Source organism: Artemia sp. Qi Xiang Cuo, chromosome 7, assembly GCF_049724085.1.
Source record: "Artemia sp. Qi Xiang Cuo chromosome 7, ASM4972408v1, whole genome shotgun sequence".
Lineage (NCBI taxonomy): Eukaryota > Metazoa > Arthropoda > Branchiopoda > Anostraca > Artemiidae > Artemia > Artemia sp. Qi Xiang Cuo.
The window spans coordinates 30,983,630-30,999,401 of record NC_142800.1 but is presented as its reverse complement, the minus strand read 5'-3'; the positions used below and the strand labels follow the sequence as shown (position 1 = coordinate 30,999,401).

Below are 15,772 nucleotides of genomic sequence, written 5' to 3'. Positions count from 1 at the left end.
ATCCACTCATACTCACACCTACTCACACCCAGGTGGGAAAAAGTGGCCGTATAAGCTTCGGAAAAGGCTCACTCGATTGGAAATCAGAAGTTCAGGTACCTTTCTTAAGATTCAAAGTGAAGGAAGCGCAACTAGTTCCCCCACGCCCTCTTTACCCCAAATGAATCCGATAATTCAAAAACTAAGAAAGACAAGTATTTGTCCTTTGGATATCACCTTTCCTCTTTTTAGTGCCTTCGGCGATTTTTGTCTAAGCCCTTGTCTTTCCTGTTTAACAAGATTACTGAGTCTGGGCAAATTCCAACAATTTGGAAAGAGGGTTTCATAACCCCTTTGAAAAAGAAAAACGGAAAGCTTGGTTTTGAAAGCGTTCGTCCTATTACTCTTACTCCTATTTTCTCGAAACTTTATGAAGGATTACTTGCAGATTGGCTAAAGGAATAAATCCTACCTATTACTGACTTGAAGCAATTCGGGAACCTAAAATCCACCTCTACTTCCCATTACCTCGTTTCTCTTATTGATCACATCGGGAAAATCCTTGAAAAGCCTAATTCCTGGCTAAATTTAATTTCCATCGACCTTCAGAAAGCTTTCGACCTTGTTAAGCACAATATTTTAATTGGTAAACTTGTCAACGAGTTCAATATTGATTTGTTATTGGTGAAATTAGTTGCCTCCTTCTTAACAAATAGATTGCAAATTGTCAAATACCAAAATCATTATTCAAATCCTCTCCCTGTCCACAATGGCGTACCCCAAGGTACTCTCCTAGGTCCCCTCCTTTTTTCAGTCTTTATCAACAGCCTCGAAATGTGATTTCCTTACCGATGTAATTTTATCGTTGACCTAAGGTTTTTTTAGGGTTGCTTCAGAAATTTAATAAGTGACCCTATGAATATCCTAAATAAAATTAGAGATGAGGCCTTAGACATAGACATGACACTATACCCCTCTTAAGTCCATGATAATGTCGATTTGCTTCCTCAAATCCTCGCCCTATTTTCTTAATCCTATCTCTCCTGATATTTCTGTGTCCTCATTTAAACTACTTGGCGTCACAATTTCTTCCAATTTAAAGCGGGATATCCTAGTTAAAGGCATCATCCATAGAGATAGTGCGTCTATCACCCTCCTTAAGCTCCTAAATAAATTTAGCGTCCCCCCTTCCCACTCCTTAAAAATTTACACGTCTTTTGTCCGCCCGCATCTAGAATATGCTTGTCCAGTTTGGCACCCTGGTATCTCTCGCGAAAAATCGGAAAAAAATCGAATCAATTCAAAAAAGGGCCTTGCAAATAATTTTCAAAGAAGGCAAGGTGCCATACTCTCTGCTCCTAAAAAAAAGCTAGTCTGAAAACCCTGGAGCAAAGGAGGGTTTCGTTGTGCCTCCGTTTTGCCAAAAATGCCATAACAAACCCTCAGACGGCAAGTATTTTCCCCAAACGTCACTCCCTATCCAGATTACGGCCGCCTCGAGCTGTTTCTGAGCCCATCCCTGCTTTGTCCCCCATTCGCTGCGTTACTTCCAGATACGAAAGAACTTTTGTCCCCTTCATTACAGAAAAAATGAATAAAATGTCTCAATAGTTTCTTTTTTTCCCCTCTTTTGTTTATTAGATGATGATACTGCCCAGGTTCTTGCACTCATTTGCTTGCCTCCCCCCCTCTTTTTTCAGTTCTCCTTGTAATTTTTTATATTTTATTTTTCGTTCTTTTTACGGGGGTTTATTTATTTATTTTTTGTATTTGTTTGCCCCCCCCCCCTTTCTTGACCTGTTTTTACTGTTTTTAAGTCTTTTATTCACTTACTGTAGTTGTATTGTTGACACTTTCTTAGTATCCCTTTTAATTTAAATGTATTTATGTCTCGCTCTTGTTTTTGTGTATTTTTGCTTATTCCCCCCTTTTTTATGCCCTTTCTAATTCTTTTTCTGATTTGTATTTGTTTACGTTTGGTTTGACCAGTTTTTATCTTTTTAATTTTTTAATTGACTTTTTACAGTTTTAATTATTGACTTTTAAATGATTGTTCATTATGATTTTTCTATTTCGTTGTTGTTCTTTGCATTTTTGCCAGTTTTAGTGCAACCATTTATATTGTCGACTCCAAAGTCCGAATTCGGCCCTTTGTGGGCTTGTAATAGTGATCTTTTTTAAATAAATATCTCTTTACATCTCTCTTTACATCAAAATTATGAAATAACTATCTTGTTCAAAATAGTCCAAAGATCATAAAACCATGCCATCGCGGTTGACACAAGGGAGCTAGGGTTTTAAATTACGCCTCGGGGGCATATAAGGTTTTAATGGAAGAGGTGGTTGTATAAACTTCGGAGGAGGCTTATTTGATTGAAATTTGGAAGTTCTAGTTCCCTTTTAAGAGTCAAAAGTGATCGGAGGGCAACTAGCCCCCACGCCCTCTTTTCCCCAACTCTATCTGATCGAAATTTTGATATAGTCTTTTTGTTCAAAATAGTACAAAGATCAAATAAAAACTGCTTCGGGGTCGATACAACCCACGAGAACTCGGGGCAAGTGTTGTAAGTTATGCCCCGGAGGTATATAAGGTTTTTATGGAAGGGGTGGTCATATAATTTTTCAAACTCACAGGAGGACTCACACACTCTCATACTCACTCAGTCATTCTCACTCACTCATACTCGCACTCACAGTGATACCCAGGTGGAAAAATTGGTCATGTAAACTTCAGAGGGGCTCATTCCATTGGAAATCAGAGGTTCTAGTGCCCTTGTTCAAGTGATCGATTCAAAGTGATCGGAGGGAAACTAGCTCCCACTCACGCCCTCTTTGACCCAAATGCATCCGATAAAAATTTGGGATAGCCATGTTGTTCAAAATAATCCAAAGATCATATGACAATTCTTTTATAGTTGACACAACCCTTCTCCCCTAACCCGGGTACTAGGGTAGTTATGCCCCTGGGTCATGTAAGGTTTTTTGGAAAGAGTGGTCGTATAAACTTTGGAGGAGGCCCATTTGATTGGAAACTGAAATTTCCAGTTCGCTCTTTAAGAGTCAAAAGTGATCAGAGGGCAACTAGCTCCCCACGCCCCGTTTTCCCCAAATGCATCCGATCGAAATTTTGAGATAGCCATTTTGTTCAAAACAGTTCAAATATCATATAATAATTCCTCTGGGGTTGACATACCCCCCCCCCCCCAGAGCCCAGAGCAAGGGTTGTTGTGGCGTTAATTGAATAATGGTGTTTACAGTTTCGTGTTAATGTGGGAAGTTTTACATTGACAGGACCTGTCAGAAGCTGGGCTAACGACTGCATGAACACAAGATTTCTCAGAGATGTGAAAAAAAAAGACGATTTTGATCCTGCTTTGGCCCTCCACATCTTTGAAAATTCAGATCATCTAGTTATTTTCAGTGAGGCAACTTTAGCATCTATAGCAAGTGGCTTACAACAGTCTTTTTTGGAGACAATTGAAATTGAAAAATACATAAATTGAGACCTTGCTTCACATAGAGGAGCTGGAGATATTCCTAGAAACTCAATGTACAATAAGTTAACATTAAAAGATCTAAATAACATTTTTCCTCTGTTTAAATTAATATCTTCTGACCGCACTTATAAATAAAATTGGGTCAGTAGGCAAGCTAACTCAATTGCTGAGCAGAGAATTCTTGCCCAAAGTAATTGCTGAATTGTCTTACATTTATTCTGGCCTTTTTTTATGCAGTGTTTGTTCAGCTCTGTTCGATTTTGCTTCAAAAGGTTAGTTTTTTTTTCCTTTTTTTTAGTACTGAAGACGGCTTGGCGGATGTCCTTGCCGAAATATCTGCTTCTGTCATTTTCGCTTCTAATTTAATTTTGTTATTCATTTGTTTTTTATTGTTTTTCACATATACTTCTCATTAAAATTCAACTTCCCTCGTGTTTTAGCAATCTTTCTTAAAGAAATGTGACAAGAAGTCACATTTCAGCTAGTATTTTTCAGCCAGAAAAAAAAATTATGAGCAAATTTCAAAATTTAATGCAATTATTGGATAAAGCTGAAACTCAGCTTTATTTTATTTAATACTTTGAAAGTTTGAAATGGGAACCCCTTACAAGACGTTGTGTGTTTGTAATCTAGACGGATAAAAATGGGGACCATGTCTGAAAACTTCCTTGGAAAATGTTCCGTCAAAGGCAAAATTAAAAGGCTAAAAATGAATAACGTCTTTGTTAAATAAAAACGAATGGCCAAAAAATTATTTATGTTGTACATGAACATATCTTATTCTTTAACCTGCCAGAGGCAGAAATTAATATTTCGGAGCAAAGGGCGGGGATTTAAATTTAAAATGGTCAGTAGCACTGTCGCTAGAATATTAAATATTTGAAACATTCAAGGAATAAGAAGAAAATTTTGTCTGAACAAATCGAGGATGCTCTTCTATGTTTTTCTTTGGCTTGAAAACTTTCACAAAGAATCTTAAACGCTTGAAGTTTTTTTTTTATAGAATTACTTTCCTAAACTTACTTACTTACTTAGCTCCCGACCATCCTCGTGGGACGTTTTGCGGCCACTCCTCTTGCTAGCTCATGCGTAAGGGCTCGGTACATTGCTCTGTCTGGTGCGATACGTGATAACTGGGCTACCTTGACGTTGTCGAAGTGGAATTTCTACATCCATCATTTTCGTGGTCCGCCTCGTGGACAAAGGCCATGGAGGGATTCTTCGAGGGCGATTTTCCGGAGGCGGCTCCGCTCCATTTGCTTGACGTGGGCGAACCAGTGGAGTTGTTGTTTCTTGATTTTAGTGAGAATGGTCTCAGTGAACTGGAGCCTTTGACGTACTTCCATATTTGTGATAAAATAAAACTTCATATTATATCTTGGTTATGTAAAATTGTAAACACCAGCGTTATGTAATATGTATCTTATTTTTAGCAGGATCCAGTCCGAACTAGTGACATTAAGAAAGAAGTAGTAGAAATCTGCTTAGAAATATATAATTCGGCTGAAGAATTGGAACCTCTTGGTCTTGAAACCCTGAAAATTGAGCTACAAAGGCGTGGTATGAAATGTGGTGGAAGTCTTAGTGAACGAGCTTCAAGACTTTTCTCAGTTAAAGGGGTTCCTCTGGATGAAATATCCCCGTCTTTATTGGTTGGAGGAAATGGGAAAAAGAAGAGAAATGGTAAAAGTTATTTAAAGTACTAATGAAATGTTTTCACTTTTGTATTATAAATAAAAGATGATCGTATTATTATAATTTTTTATTATAATTTTCTTAAAATTATATTTCCGTTGATTTGAATTGAAAATCAAGTATTTTGCAGTAGGCATCAAGACATGGCTAACTGTAGAAAAAGCCAAGATAGATAGTCCGAGTAATTGAGAGGCAAATCTGGGATAAGCCCTTTTTAGGATTGTATAAAAATGATGTCATTTCATTTGTTGATTATAACTTTTTCATCCATCCAGTTTAATGCCAAATTAAAGTAAAATACTGACAACTTACAGAGGGAACACAAAATTTATATTATAATTTATAATTTTTAGGATATATTTTTTTTATTATAATTTTCGTGTATTCCATATATTAGAAACCAAGAATTGTTTGCCCAAATCTAGTTGCAACATAATTCTATTTTGTCTTACGACAAAGTTATGAAAGGCACATTTACTTCTGTGCTAAAAATATTTCACGGGAAATGTTGGAAATCATAGAGAGCGCAATAGCGCTGCCTATGTAAAGAGCGATTTGGACATAATATAAAATTTTTCTTGTTGTTTTTTTTTCTGGCCAAGGCACTTTGTATAGAAGGAGTTGTCGTTCTTCGAAAGGGACTCATTTGATCTGAGATTGAAAGTTATAGTGCCCTTTTTAAGAGTCAAAGGTGATTGGAGGGCAACCAGGCCCCCCCCCCCATTATTTCCCAAAACACATCCAAGCAAATTTTTGAGATAGTCATTTTGTTGAGGATAGCTAAAAGGTACAGTAACTAAATCTTTGGAGATGACACCCCCCCCCCCTCCAACAGTCCTCAGGGCAAGGGCTATAAATTATACTAGTTGCCCATTATTAACGTACAAGATTTTTATGAAAGAGGTGGTCGTATAAACTTTGGAGGAGGCTCGTTTGATTGAAAATTAGAAGTTCTATTGCCCTATTTGAGAGTCAAAAGTGATTGGAGGGTAACTAGCCCCCCCCCCCCCACGTCCTATTCTCCAAATGAATCTGATAGAAAGTTTGAGATAAACTTTTTGTTCAAAACGTAGTCCAAAGATAATATAACAAGGCCTTCGAGGTGACACCCCCCCCCCAGATCCTGGAGGCAAGGGTTGTGTTATGACCTGGGGGCATATAAGGTTCTTATGGAAGGGGTGGTCTTATAAACTGCAGAGGAGGCTCATTTGATTCGAAATTGAAAGTTATAGTTCCCTTTTAAGAGTAAAAAATGATAGGAGGGCAAGTAGACCCCCCAGCCTCCTGACGCCCTCTTTTCGCCAAAGGCATCTGATCGAAATTGTGAGATAGCCATTTTATTCAAAATAGTCCAAAAACATAATAATGCAGAAACAAAATCTGCAGAAATAATTTCCTGTGATAATTAAAGCTCAAAACGACCAGAAATTATAGACAGCGCAATAGTGCTGCCTAAGAGCGATTTGGGCACGATGTGTTATTTTTTTCCTTTTTTTTCTGACCAAGGCACTTTTTAACCCATTTTACCATTTTGTTCAATAACGTTGAAGGGTCCAGTAATTATGCCTTTGGGAATAACAACCCTCCCTAAGCCCTCAGGGCAAGGGTTATAAGTTATACTGGTTTCTCATGATTAACATATAAGGTTTTTAATTTATTTGTACGCCCATCATAAGCACAGAAATTGATGGAAAAAACAGTAGAAAAGAAAAAACAAAACAAAAAACATACACTTAATGGTACAGACAAAGAAAACACACATACACATCAATCAAAGTGATGAGAGTAGAGGTAGCCAAAGATGGCTGCTACCCTCCAACTTAGCACAATGCTTGTCAAGCAACTGATTAATTGCAGAAAATGGATCAGTTACTGCGTATCGCCGGATCAGGTACGAATTACTCGTTCTCAGTGGAACATGCAGCAGAAACGTCAGATATCTACAGAAAATTCTATGGATTTTAAATTTATCTTATTTGGCCAGAAGTTTCCAAAATGGTGTTATAAATAATAGATGTGGCACCGCGACAATATTATAAATTCTAGCCAGTGAAAACCTATTAAGATTTCTATTCGAAGAAATAGTGGCCCCATACGCAGTTCTAATTTTACGCTCTATATGTGTAATGATTAGCAAACGGGTAGATGAAAGTAAGTCACCGATGGGAAGTCCAAGTATACTAGTGACTCCACAGGCTCGACAGACTTGGATCCTAGTTGAATGTGAGGTAGAGCAGACTTATTCCAGTTAAACAACATTACTTCCGGTTTTGACTCATTAAAACTAAGGCCAATATCATGATACTGAGATGACAGGATATTAAAACTACTTTCTAGGGATGTTATTTGCCGAGAAAGATTCAAGATGTCTTCCGCAAAACCAGCTATGGTCACATCTATTCCTCTTAGAATACAGCTTGTAGTGACTTTGGACTGCGCCTCGGAAATACTATCAATACACAACTTTGGCGAAGAAATCGTACCCTGTTTACTGTCTTTTTTTTACAGGGATTTTCATCGCGGGTTTTGTATTAAAAATACATAGACACAAATTTATTTGGCGATATAGATCATAGAGAGATCGAAAAATAGCTTGGTGAACATTATTTTCCCGTAGTTCTAATATTATCTGTGGATGTATGCCCGAGTAATATGCGTGGCGTACATCATATTTACCAAGAACCAGCCATTCATTAGAAATGTGCGTATCTAGCGTAACAGTTGCTACAACATGTAATGTGTGAGCACATCCCATTCCTTACAGGAAACCAAACTGGTGGGGAGGGACCTTCCAACACTTCCTAATGCCACCTATTATTAACAATTCAAAAAGCCTGCAAAAAACGGAGGAAATAGTTATCGGTCTATAAGAAGAAGTTTCTGTTGCGGGTTTTCATTTTTTCAATATAGGCGTTATGGATCCTAAGCAAAATAAATCTGGTACAACACCATGCGTAATAATAAATAAAAGGGGACTACCATTCAATAGATGATGTTCACATATTTTATCAACACCACTTGACGATTTTTTCTTTAATTTTTTGCACACTTCCCGGATTTGACTACTGTTCACAACAAAATAATTTAACTCTTTAGTAAGGAGGGGAATTAATTACTCATAAAAAATTTGGTTTTTTGACTCATCTGGGGCTGCAAATTCCGCACTAAAATAATCAACCCATTCTTTCTCACCAATCGTACTGGAAATCGGATTATTGTACTCAGCAGGCTTCGCACGTAGATTCAAAAATCAGATTAGGATTATCCATGATTTTCGACACAGTTTCAAGTTTTAAAACACTACGATGTCTGTGCAGTTCTTTTGCAAATTTACGCTTAGTAAAAATACGAATTTGATTGACTGCACCACTTTTAGGCCTGTCACATTCATGCCAAACCTGCAGCCAAAACTTGGCCGCAGCCTTTACATTAACCAATTCGGATTTTTGGGCCCATCCTTTTACTGATATACATCCTTTTACAAGATATACGGCGCAATTAAACACTCGGAACAGCTGAGCTTTCAGCTATTTTTAAAGCGTGGCATATTTCAGCGAAGCATAGGTTCAATTGCAGTCTTATTTCACTATGAGGTAAGTCAGCATTCCACTGGAGCAGATGAAATGGAACCTTAATTTTTCCGATGACTTCGTCGTACTTTTGTCGGAATAAAGGGCGGGAGACCTCTTTACAGTCCCTTACGAGCTCCGCTTCAGGTTTTAACGGGTATGAATTCACAGTACATGGGATAGTGACAAACAGGGGCAGATGATCTGAGTACATTCCGTCAAGTCCTGCCTGTACGGTAGTTAGATTTCAACATTATAACTAATAGCGCGATCGATGTTAGACACAGACTGAGAGACACTTATAAAAGATTATTGCTTGTTTTTCGTGGCTAGCTTGAATCCATTAGGAAGTGAACTTAGAAGCACTTGGGCAAGAGAATTGCTTCTGTCTTCAATGTAACAGTTAAATTCCTCCAAATCCCTAATGGGAAACCATAACTTGGTACTTTCTTTATTGAGTTTCCGAGTCTCTTGCAAGCAATAGCAAACTTTTGCTCCTAAACAATATTATTGTAATTAGTAAGCAATTAAACATTGGCTACAATGAAATCACCACACTTAATAAGCTGGAAGTGTTCACTTTGCTGGACACAGGAAGGGGGAGGGGACCAGAATTGGAGATTATAGCAAGCCCTCCTGAAGGGCGTCCGTGGTTGCCGGATTTGCATGCTGGCTGTATAATATAATGATGATCTGGAGAAGATTTTGGCCAGTTGACACTGGCTTCTGTGAGAAAATTTTCTTGGAGGCAAATAAGGTCGTATTTTGTGGCTAGATCGCCCAGAAATGGCAATTTTTCCAGCACTTTAACATTCATATTCCAACAGTACACCTTGTAACCCATCATGATACAGGAGGCATAGACGGCTGTGCTTGATTAAATGGGCATGAGGCATTGTAGCAATTGTGCTTTTTTGAGCTACAATTTAAACACATTCGAGGCTTTTTACACGGGCTAACTCTATAAGACATATGATCAGTGCCGCCACAATGTTAGCACTTTTCTTGTTGGTTGCAGTTGGCAGCAATATGACCAACACTTTGACATTTAAAGCAGCGCAGGGGCAGGAAACTGAACTCCTCAACCCGGAATAGCTCAGGGTAGATCTAAAGGGGATTGGTAATAACATTGTCCCAATCAGTAAGAATCGGGTAGTATAATTCGAAGGCTCATGATCCTCCGAACTGGATAGTTTCTTCACACCCAGCTACTTGGCTTAACTTATTTTCATCTAAAGAAGTAAGAATCCGTTTTACAAGACCTACAACTTGAGTCAGTTTAACTTGTGTACCATTTCTCTTACTGCTCATGGCCTGGGCTAAATGTGCTGCTAAATTACGTGAATTGACAAGGATTTTCAAGTCACTTTTGCTACGCTTTAGAGTAAAAGAGTCCGAATCAAACCCACTTGGGCATCAGATGGCTTATTTTTGACTACCACTGAGTACAGAGGCTTCTGTTGTGTCACTTGTGGTTCAAGAGAGGGAGGGGCTCGGAACATAGTGTTGGAGATAGCAACACACTGTTCAGACACTTTACTTAGTTGATCAGAGAACTTATCCGTAGCTAGCTTGATTTTTCCAGCTATCGAGTCTAATCCAACATCTACGCGGCGACACATTTCATTAACTTTGACCCGAATGCAAGCACTGATTTCGTCTGGACATGTGGGAACTTCCTGGGGATCCACAATGACAAATTGTGGTAATGATTTCTTGTATCTGGCACATTGGGACAATATCTTCGCCATTTCAACAATATTAATTAAATTTTTTTCCACAAAATAAGTTTTTCAAAGAAAAGTAAAGAACTCCATTAAACAAAAAATGAGCAAAAATAAAATCAAATAATCTACCAAGCTCGAAACTACCACAAATCAGTATCAATAAATAAATGAAACCCAAAACGAACAGAAATTACAATAAATAACCGAGTCAAACTCAAAACTCAAAAACCCCTATGCCTTCCCAAGGCCAGAACAAAATTTGCACTTTACTGAGAAAATATAAATGTTTTTACTTTTATAACTTTAATAAATCAAATAATTTTAACATTTTGATTACTAAATATCAGTATATGTATATTAAACTGACAAATGCACATTCATTTGTATTTTTTCAGTAAAGTGCAAATTTTGTTCGGGCCTTGGGAAGGCATAGGGGTTTTGCGCCCTACTTATGTTGATTTCTGGTCGTATAGAGTTTGACTCGGTTATTTATTGTAATTTCTGTTCGTTTTGGGTTTCATGTATTTATCGATGCTGATTTGTGGTAGTTTCGAGCTTGGTAGATTATTTGATTTTATTTTTGCTCATTTTTGTTTAATGGAGTTCTTTACTTTTCTTTGAAAAACTTATTTTGTGGAAAATTTTTTTAATTAATTTCTGTTCGTTATATATTGACATAGTCTTTTCAGGGAAAAAGAAAATAACACTTTAAATGTTTCGTTTTTTAAGGCTTTATAGTTTGGCTTGCTATTTGTATGCTGGAGAAAAATTTTCAGAAAATTTTTAACAACATACACCATTTTAAAAATCTGTTTGACTTAGTGCTGTTTAACTTAGTTTCATGCCTCCTCTAGTTGACCTGAAATGGAAAACTTGACACCACTCGCAAAAAAATCTGTTACTGTGTCTGTTAATCGGTGTGTGTGTGTGTGTGTGTGTGTGTGTGTGTGTGTGTGTGTGTGTGTGTGTGTGTGTGTGTGTGTGTGTGTGTGTGTGTGTGTGTGTGTGTGTGTGTGTGTGTGTGTGTGTGTGTGTGTGTGTGTGTGTGTGTGTGTGTGTGTGTGTGTGTGTGTGTGTGTGTGTGTGTGTGTGTGTGTGTGTGTGTGTGTGTGTGTGTGTGTGTGTGTGTGTGTGTGTGTGTGTGTGTGTGTGTGTGTGTGTGTGTGTGTGTGTGTGTGTGTGTGTGTGTGTGTGTGTGTGTGTGTGTGTGTGTGTGTGTGTGTGTGTGTGTGTGTGTGTGTGTGTGTGTGTGTGTGTGTGTGTGTGTGTGTGTGTGTGTGTGTGTGTGTGTGTGTGTGTGTGTGTGTGTGTGTGTGTGTGTGTGTGTGTGGTGTGTGTGTGTGTGTGTGTGTGTGTGTGTCTGTGTGTGTGTCTGGTTCTGGGTCTGTGTCTGTGTCTGTGTCTGTGTCTGTGTCTGTGTCTGTGTCTGGGTGGGTGTGTGTGTGTTGGTGTTTGTGTGGTTCTTGCTGATTGTCGTTGTCTTGGTCTTTGTATTGGTGTGTTTGTGTGTCTATGTGTGTGTGTGTGTCTGTGTCTGTGTGTGTGTGTCTGTATGTGTGAGTGTATCTGTGTGTGTGTGTGTCTGTGAGTATGTGTCTGTCTCTGAGTATCTCTCTGTCTCTCAGTCTGTGTATGACTCTGAGTCTGTCTATTTGTCTGTCTCTGTCTCTATGTCGGTGTCGGGGTGTGTGTCTGTCTCTGTGTCTGTGTCTGTGTCGGTGTATTTGTCCGCTTCGGTGGAGTGGGGTGTTGAGTTTTAGGTTTCTTAGTGGGGGTCTTTTTAGTGGTCGGTGTATGTGTGTGTTTCTGTGTCTGTGTCTGTGTCTGTGTCTGTGTCTGTGTCTGTGTCTGTGTCTGTGTATGTGTCTGTGTCTGTGTCTGTGTCTGTGTCTGTGTCTGTGTCTGTGTCTGTGTCTGTGTCTGTGTCTGTGTCTGTGTCTGTGTCTGTGTCTGTGTCTGTGTCTGTGTCTGTGTCTGTGTCTGTGTCTGTGTCTGTGTCTGTGTCTGTGTCTGTGTCTGTGTCTGTGTCTGTGTCTGTGTCTGTGTCTGTGTCTGTGTCTGTGTCTGTGTCTGTGTCTGTGTCTGTGTCTGTGTCTGTGTCTGTGTCTGTGTCTGTGTCTGTGTATGTGTCTGTGTCTGTGTCTGTGTCTGTGTCTGTGTCTGTGTCTGTGTCTGTGTCTGTGTCTGTGTCTGTGTCTGTGTCTGTGTATGTGTCTGTATATCTGTCTGAATCTGTGTCTGTGTCGGTGTCATTTTAATAGAAAGATACAGATTCAGTTTAAGTTAATTTGTCTGAGTATGTGTCTTTGTATTTGTCTGTGTATTTGACTTTGTCTGTGTCTGTGTGTGTGTCTGTGTCTGTGTCTGTGTCTGTGTCTGTGTCTGTGTCTGTGTCTGTGTCTGTGTCTGTGTCTGTGTCTGTGTCTGTGTCTGTGTCTGTGTCTGTGTCTGTGTCTGTGTCTGTGTCTGTGTCTGTGTCTGTGTCGGTGTGTGTGTCTGTCTCTGTGTCTCTGTGTCTGTGTGTGTGTCTGTGTGTGTTTGTGTGTCTGTGTCTGTGTATGTGTCTGTGTATGTGTGTGTTTCTGTGTATGTGTCTCTCTGTATGTGTGTGTGTGTGTGTGTGTGTGTCTGTGTCTGTGTCTGTGTTTGTGTCTGTGTTGTCTGTGTCTGTGTCTGTGTTGTGTGTTTTTGTATTTCATGATGTTTGAACAGTCTATTCAGTTTCATAAGTGTTTCAAATAGTAAAAGTTCATCAATACTTTTTTTCTTTTTAAGACATTCCTTTCAAATTCATAGAAAACCAGTAGTCGCAGTCACAAGTAGTTGCGGTTGCAAGTAGTCGCAGTTGCACTGGCCGCAGTTACAAGCGGTCATAATCACAAATCGTCGCAGTCACAAGTGGTCGCAGTTACATCTCAAATTAGGTGCAGTTGTAAGTAGACACAGTCGCAAGTAGTCAAAGTCACACGTATTCGCTGTCAGGGGAGGGGATATATTTTTCATAACCTAGATGGGTAGTTTTTTTTCAATGTTTTCAGTAAACGTACCAAAACAACCATTTTTCAATGAAAATACCGAAAAAAGCATTTTCTAAAGAGGTGGGGGGGGGGGGGTAAAGAAATACTGAGGAGCAATGCCCCCTACCCCGAATTGATGCCACTCCCTTCAGTCTTGCATCTGATTTTACGCACGTTATTCGGGCACCAATCCTGATCTTTGATGTACGAGACTAGCCTAGTAAGCATTAGTAAGGCCTTTAGTAACGACGCAGTACTCAATTGAAATACTCTGCAGTACTTAATTTTTATTGTTTAGTTATCTAAATAGTCGTCTTTATGCTTGTCTTATATTGGCTAACATTCATTTGTTATTGCCATTAACAAGTGATTTCCAGAATTTATTATTTCATTTATTTACCAATTTGATAAACTAATTGTTACTTAAGAAGACATATTGGGCAACCAGGATTCTGTTGAAATACAATCATGTTAAAGCAATAAAAAGGTTTCTGGGAAAAAAAAATTTAAGATTCTTACAAAAAAGAGCTGTATTGCTTCAAGCATTACGATTTCATTACCAATCATGAACATAGTTAGAAACTAACCACAATTTTAAAATTTCCTTTTTCCATATTTGTATTATGGTTTGCCTATAAGTCTCTAACTACGCCATCAGAACAATAATATGGTTCATTATATTTTATGGGCCATGTTGTAATTTTTCTCGGGGGGGGGGGGGGAGGGGGCATGCCAGAAAATGTTTATCCAGAGGGCCGAGGCTCAAGCTCGGTTTTGCATTAATTAAGGTAAGGGCTGGGGGCGGAGTGCCGGTGTCGCTAATTATTTGCATTGGAGCAGGGGTCAGTGGTGTGACTCTGTAAGCCCAGGAAGAGACGACTCAGCTCCAAATGGGTACCTAGAAAAATCTTGGGGGAGAGAGGTGTCGGATGATCTCCCCTCAGCCACACATTACACTTCCGGCTGAAGGCAGAGCATCAGAATATTGGTATCTGCGCTGCACAGACCAATGGTCAGCATGCGAATTTTTTGTGTATAGTAAGGAGATTGTGAAGGTCTGACTGTCGCTATGAAAGGAATTTCTGAAAGTTTGATCAGTATATCTTTTAATGATATGATATAAAAATAAAAATAAAATGTCTAAAATACATTTTGTTTACGGTAAATTGTAAATGACTCTGTACAAATTCGAGTGGAATTCGAATGGCTAGTAACCCTTATGTTCTTTTCGGTGCTTTCCGTTCGTTTTAAATTTGGCTTGACAATTTGTTTTTATTTCTTTTTATTTTAAATACCAATTATTCATTCACACATTAATATCTGCATTTGCAAGTTCGACTTCACTATTAATTTTGAATTGCTGTTTGTTTCAAGCTTGATCATCAGAAAAATTTCCCTTCTCTTTTGTAAAATACCTTTATTTGTATTGAAATTTGTGGAGTATTTTCATTGAAAAAATCGCAAAAACAACAAAATCCTCCCCAACTTTTAAAAACAAATTTGCCCCCTCCCCTATTTTTTTTGAGTTGACATCCCTGTTCCATTCCCTCAGAAGAAATTAATTACGGCATTTGGTTGGTTTACCTTATTCAAAACCTTTCTGTTTCTTATAAGAAAATAATCTTGGTGTGCATGAAGTAAGTATCAAAAACGTCAACTTGGGTGTTTAAAATGTAAGGTATTGCTACAAATCTAGTTTTACCAGGCTTGTTCGTAGGATTCCATTTTGGGAGTTGGAAAGGGGCGGGGGGGGGGGCAAATTTAAAAAAGAGTCTTTTATGGGTGAATTTTATAGGAAACATCCGAAACGACGGGGAAAACTATGAAAATTATGAGACTTCAAAGGGGGTGAGTCTGCAAAGCTCTCTCTACCTACGTACCTACCAAGACCTTGCTTAATAGTTTCACCTTGTACTGATACAATCTTGAAAAATATTTTTTTTTAATAGAAATAGGGTGTATATTAATAAGGAATAAAGTACAAAAATTTACACGGCTTTGTCCGCCCCATAAGCAGAAATTCGTTTAGGGAGCGGATTTAATTTCATTTTGGGTAGTCACAAAACAGCCATATTATTTGTTTGGCTCTAATTAATTTTTTCCATGATCTGTTTCACAGATATGATCAACGATGAGTGGAAACCAAACGGTTACTGGTCCCTAAATGGGATAATTAAAAAAAAAACTAATCAACTGCTGATATTTCCTTATGTTGGTAGGATTACAGAAAACTAGTACTTTACTGAAAACACAAAACAATATAAGAGTTTTGGTACGGTAAAAATAAA

The 15,772-nt window shown here is 38.4% G+C and overlaps 2 protein-coding genes across 3 annotated transcripts in view; both read left to right on the top strand.

Annotated features, from left to right (window-relative positions):
- The window catches only part of LOC148950159 (splicing regulator SDE2), a 47,849-nt gene extending 42,589 nt beyond the window's left edge, over nucleotides 1–5,260 (top strand). The window contains exon 7 of one of the 2 annotated variants that reach the window (XM_089091479.1): nucleotides 4,913–5,260. In XM_089091479.1, coding sequence (XP_088947605.1) covers nucleotides 4,913–5,182 — 270 coding nt within the window. In that variant the 3' untranslated portion in view covers nucleotides 5,183–5,260. Of the gene's footprint in view, nucleotides 1–4,909 lie in introns of both variants that reach the window. The other variant, XM_089091478.1, reaches the window with a different exon arrangement.
- Nucleotides 5,261–14,413: 9,153 nt separating this feature from the next.
- Nucleotides 14,414–15,772, top strand: part of LOC148950158 (uncharacterized) — a 153,851-nt gene continuing 152,492 nt past the window's right edge. Inside the window, exon 1 of the mRNA XM_089091792.1 lies at nucleotides 14,414–14,539. Within this exon, the coding sequence (XP_088947918.1) occupies nucleotides 14,414–14,539 (126 nt within the window). The remainder of the gene's footprint in view (nucleotides 14,540–15,772) is intronic.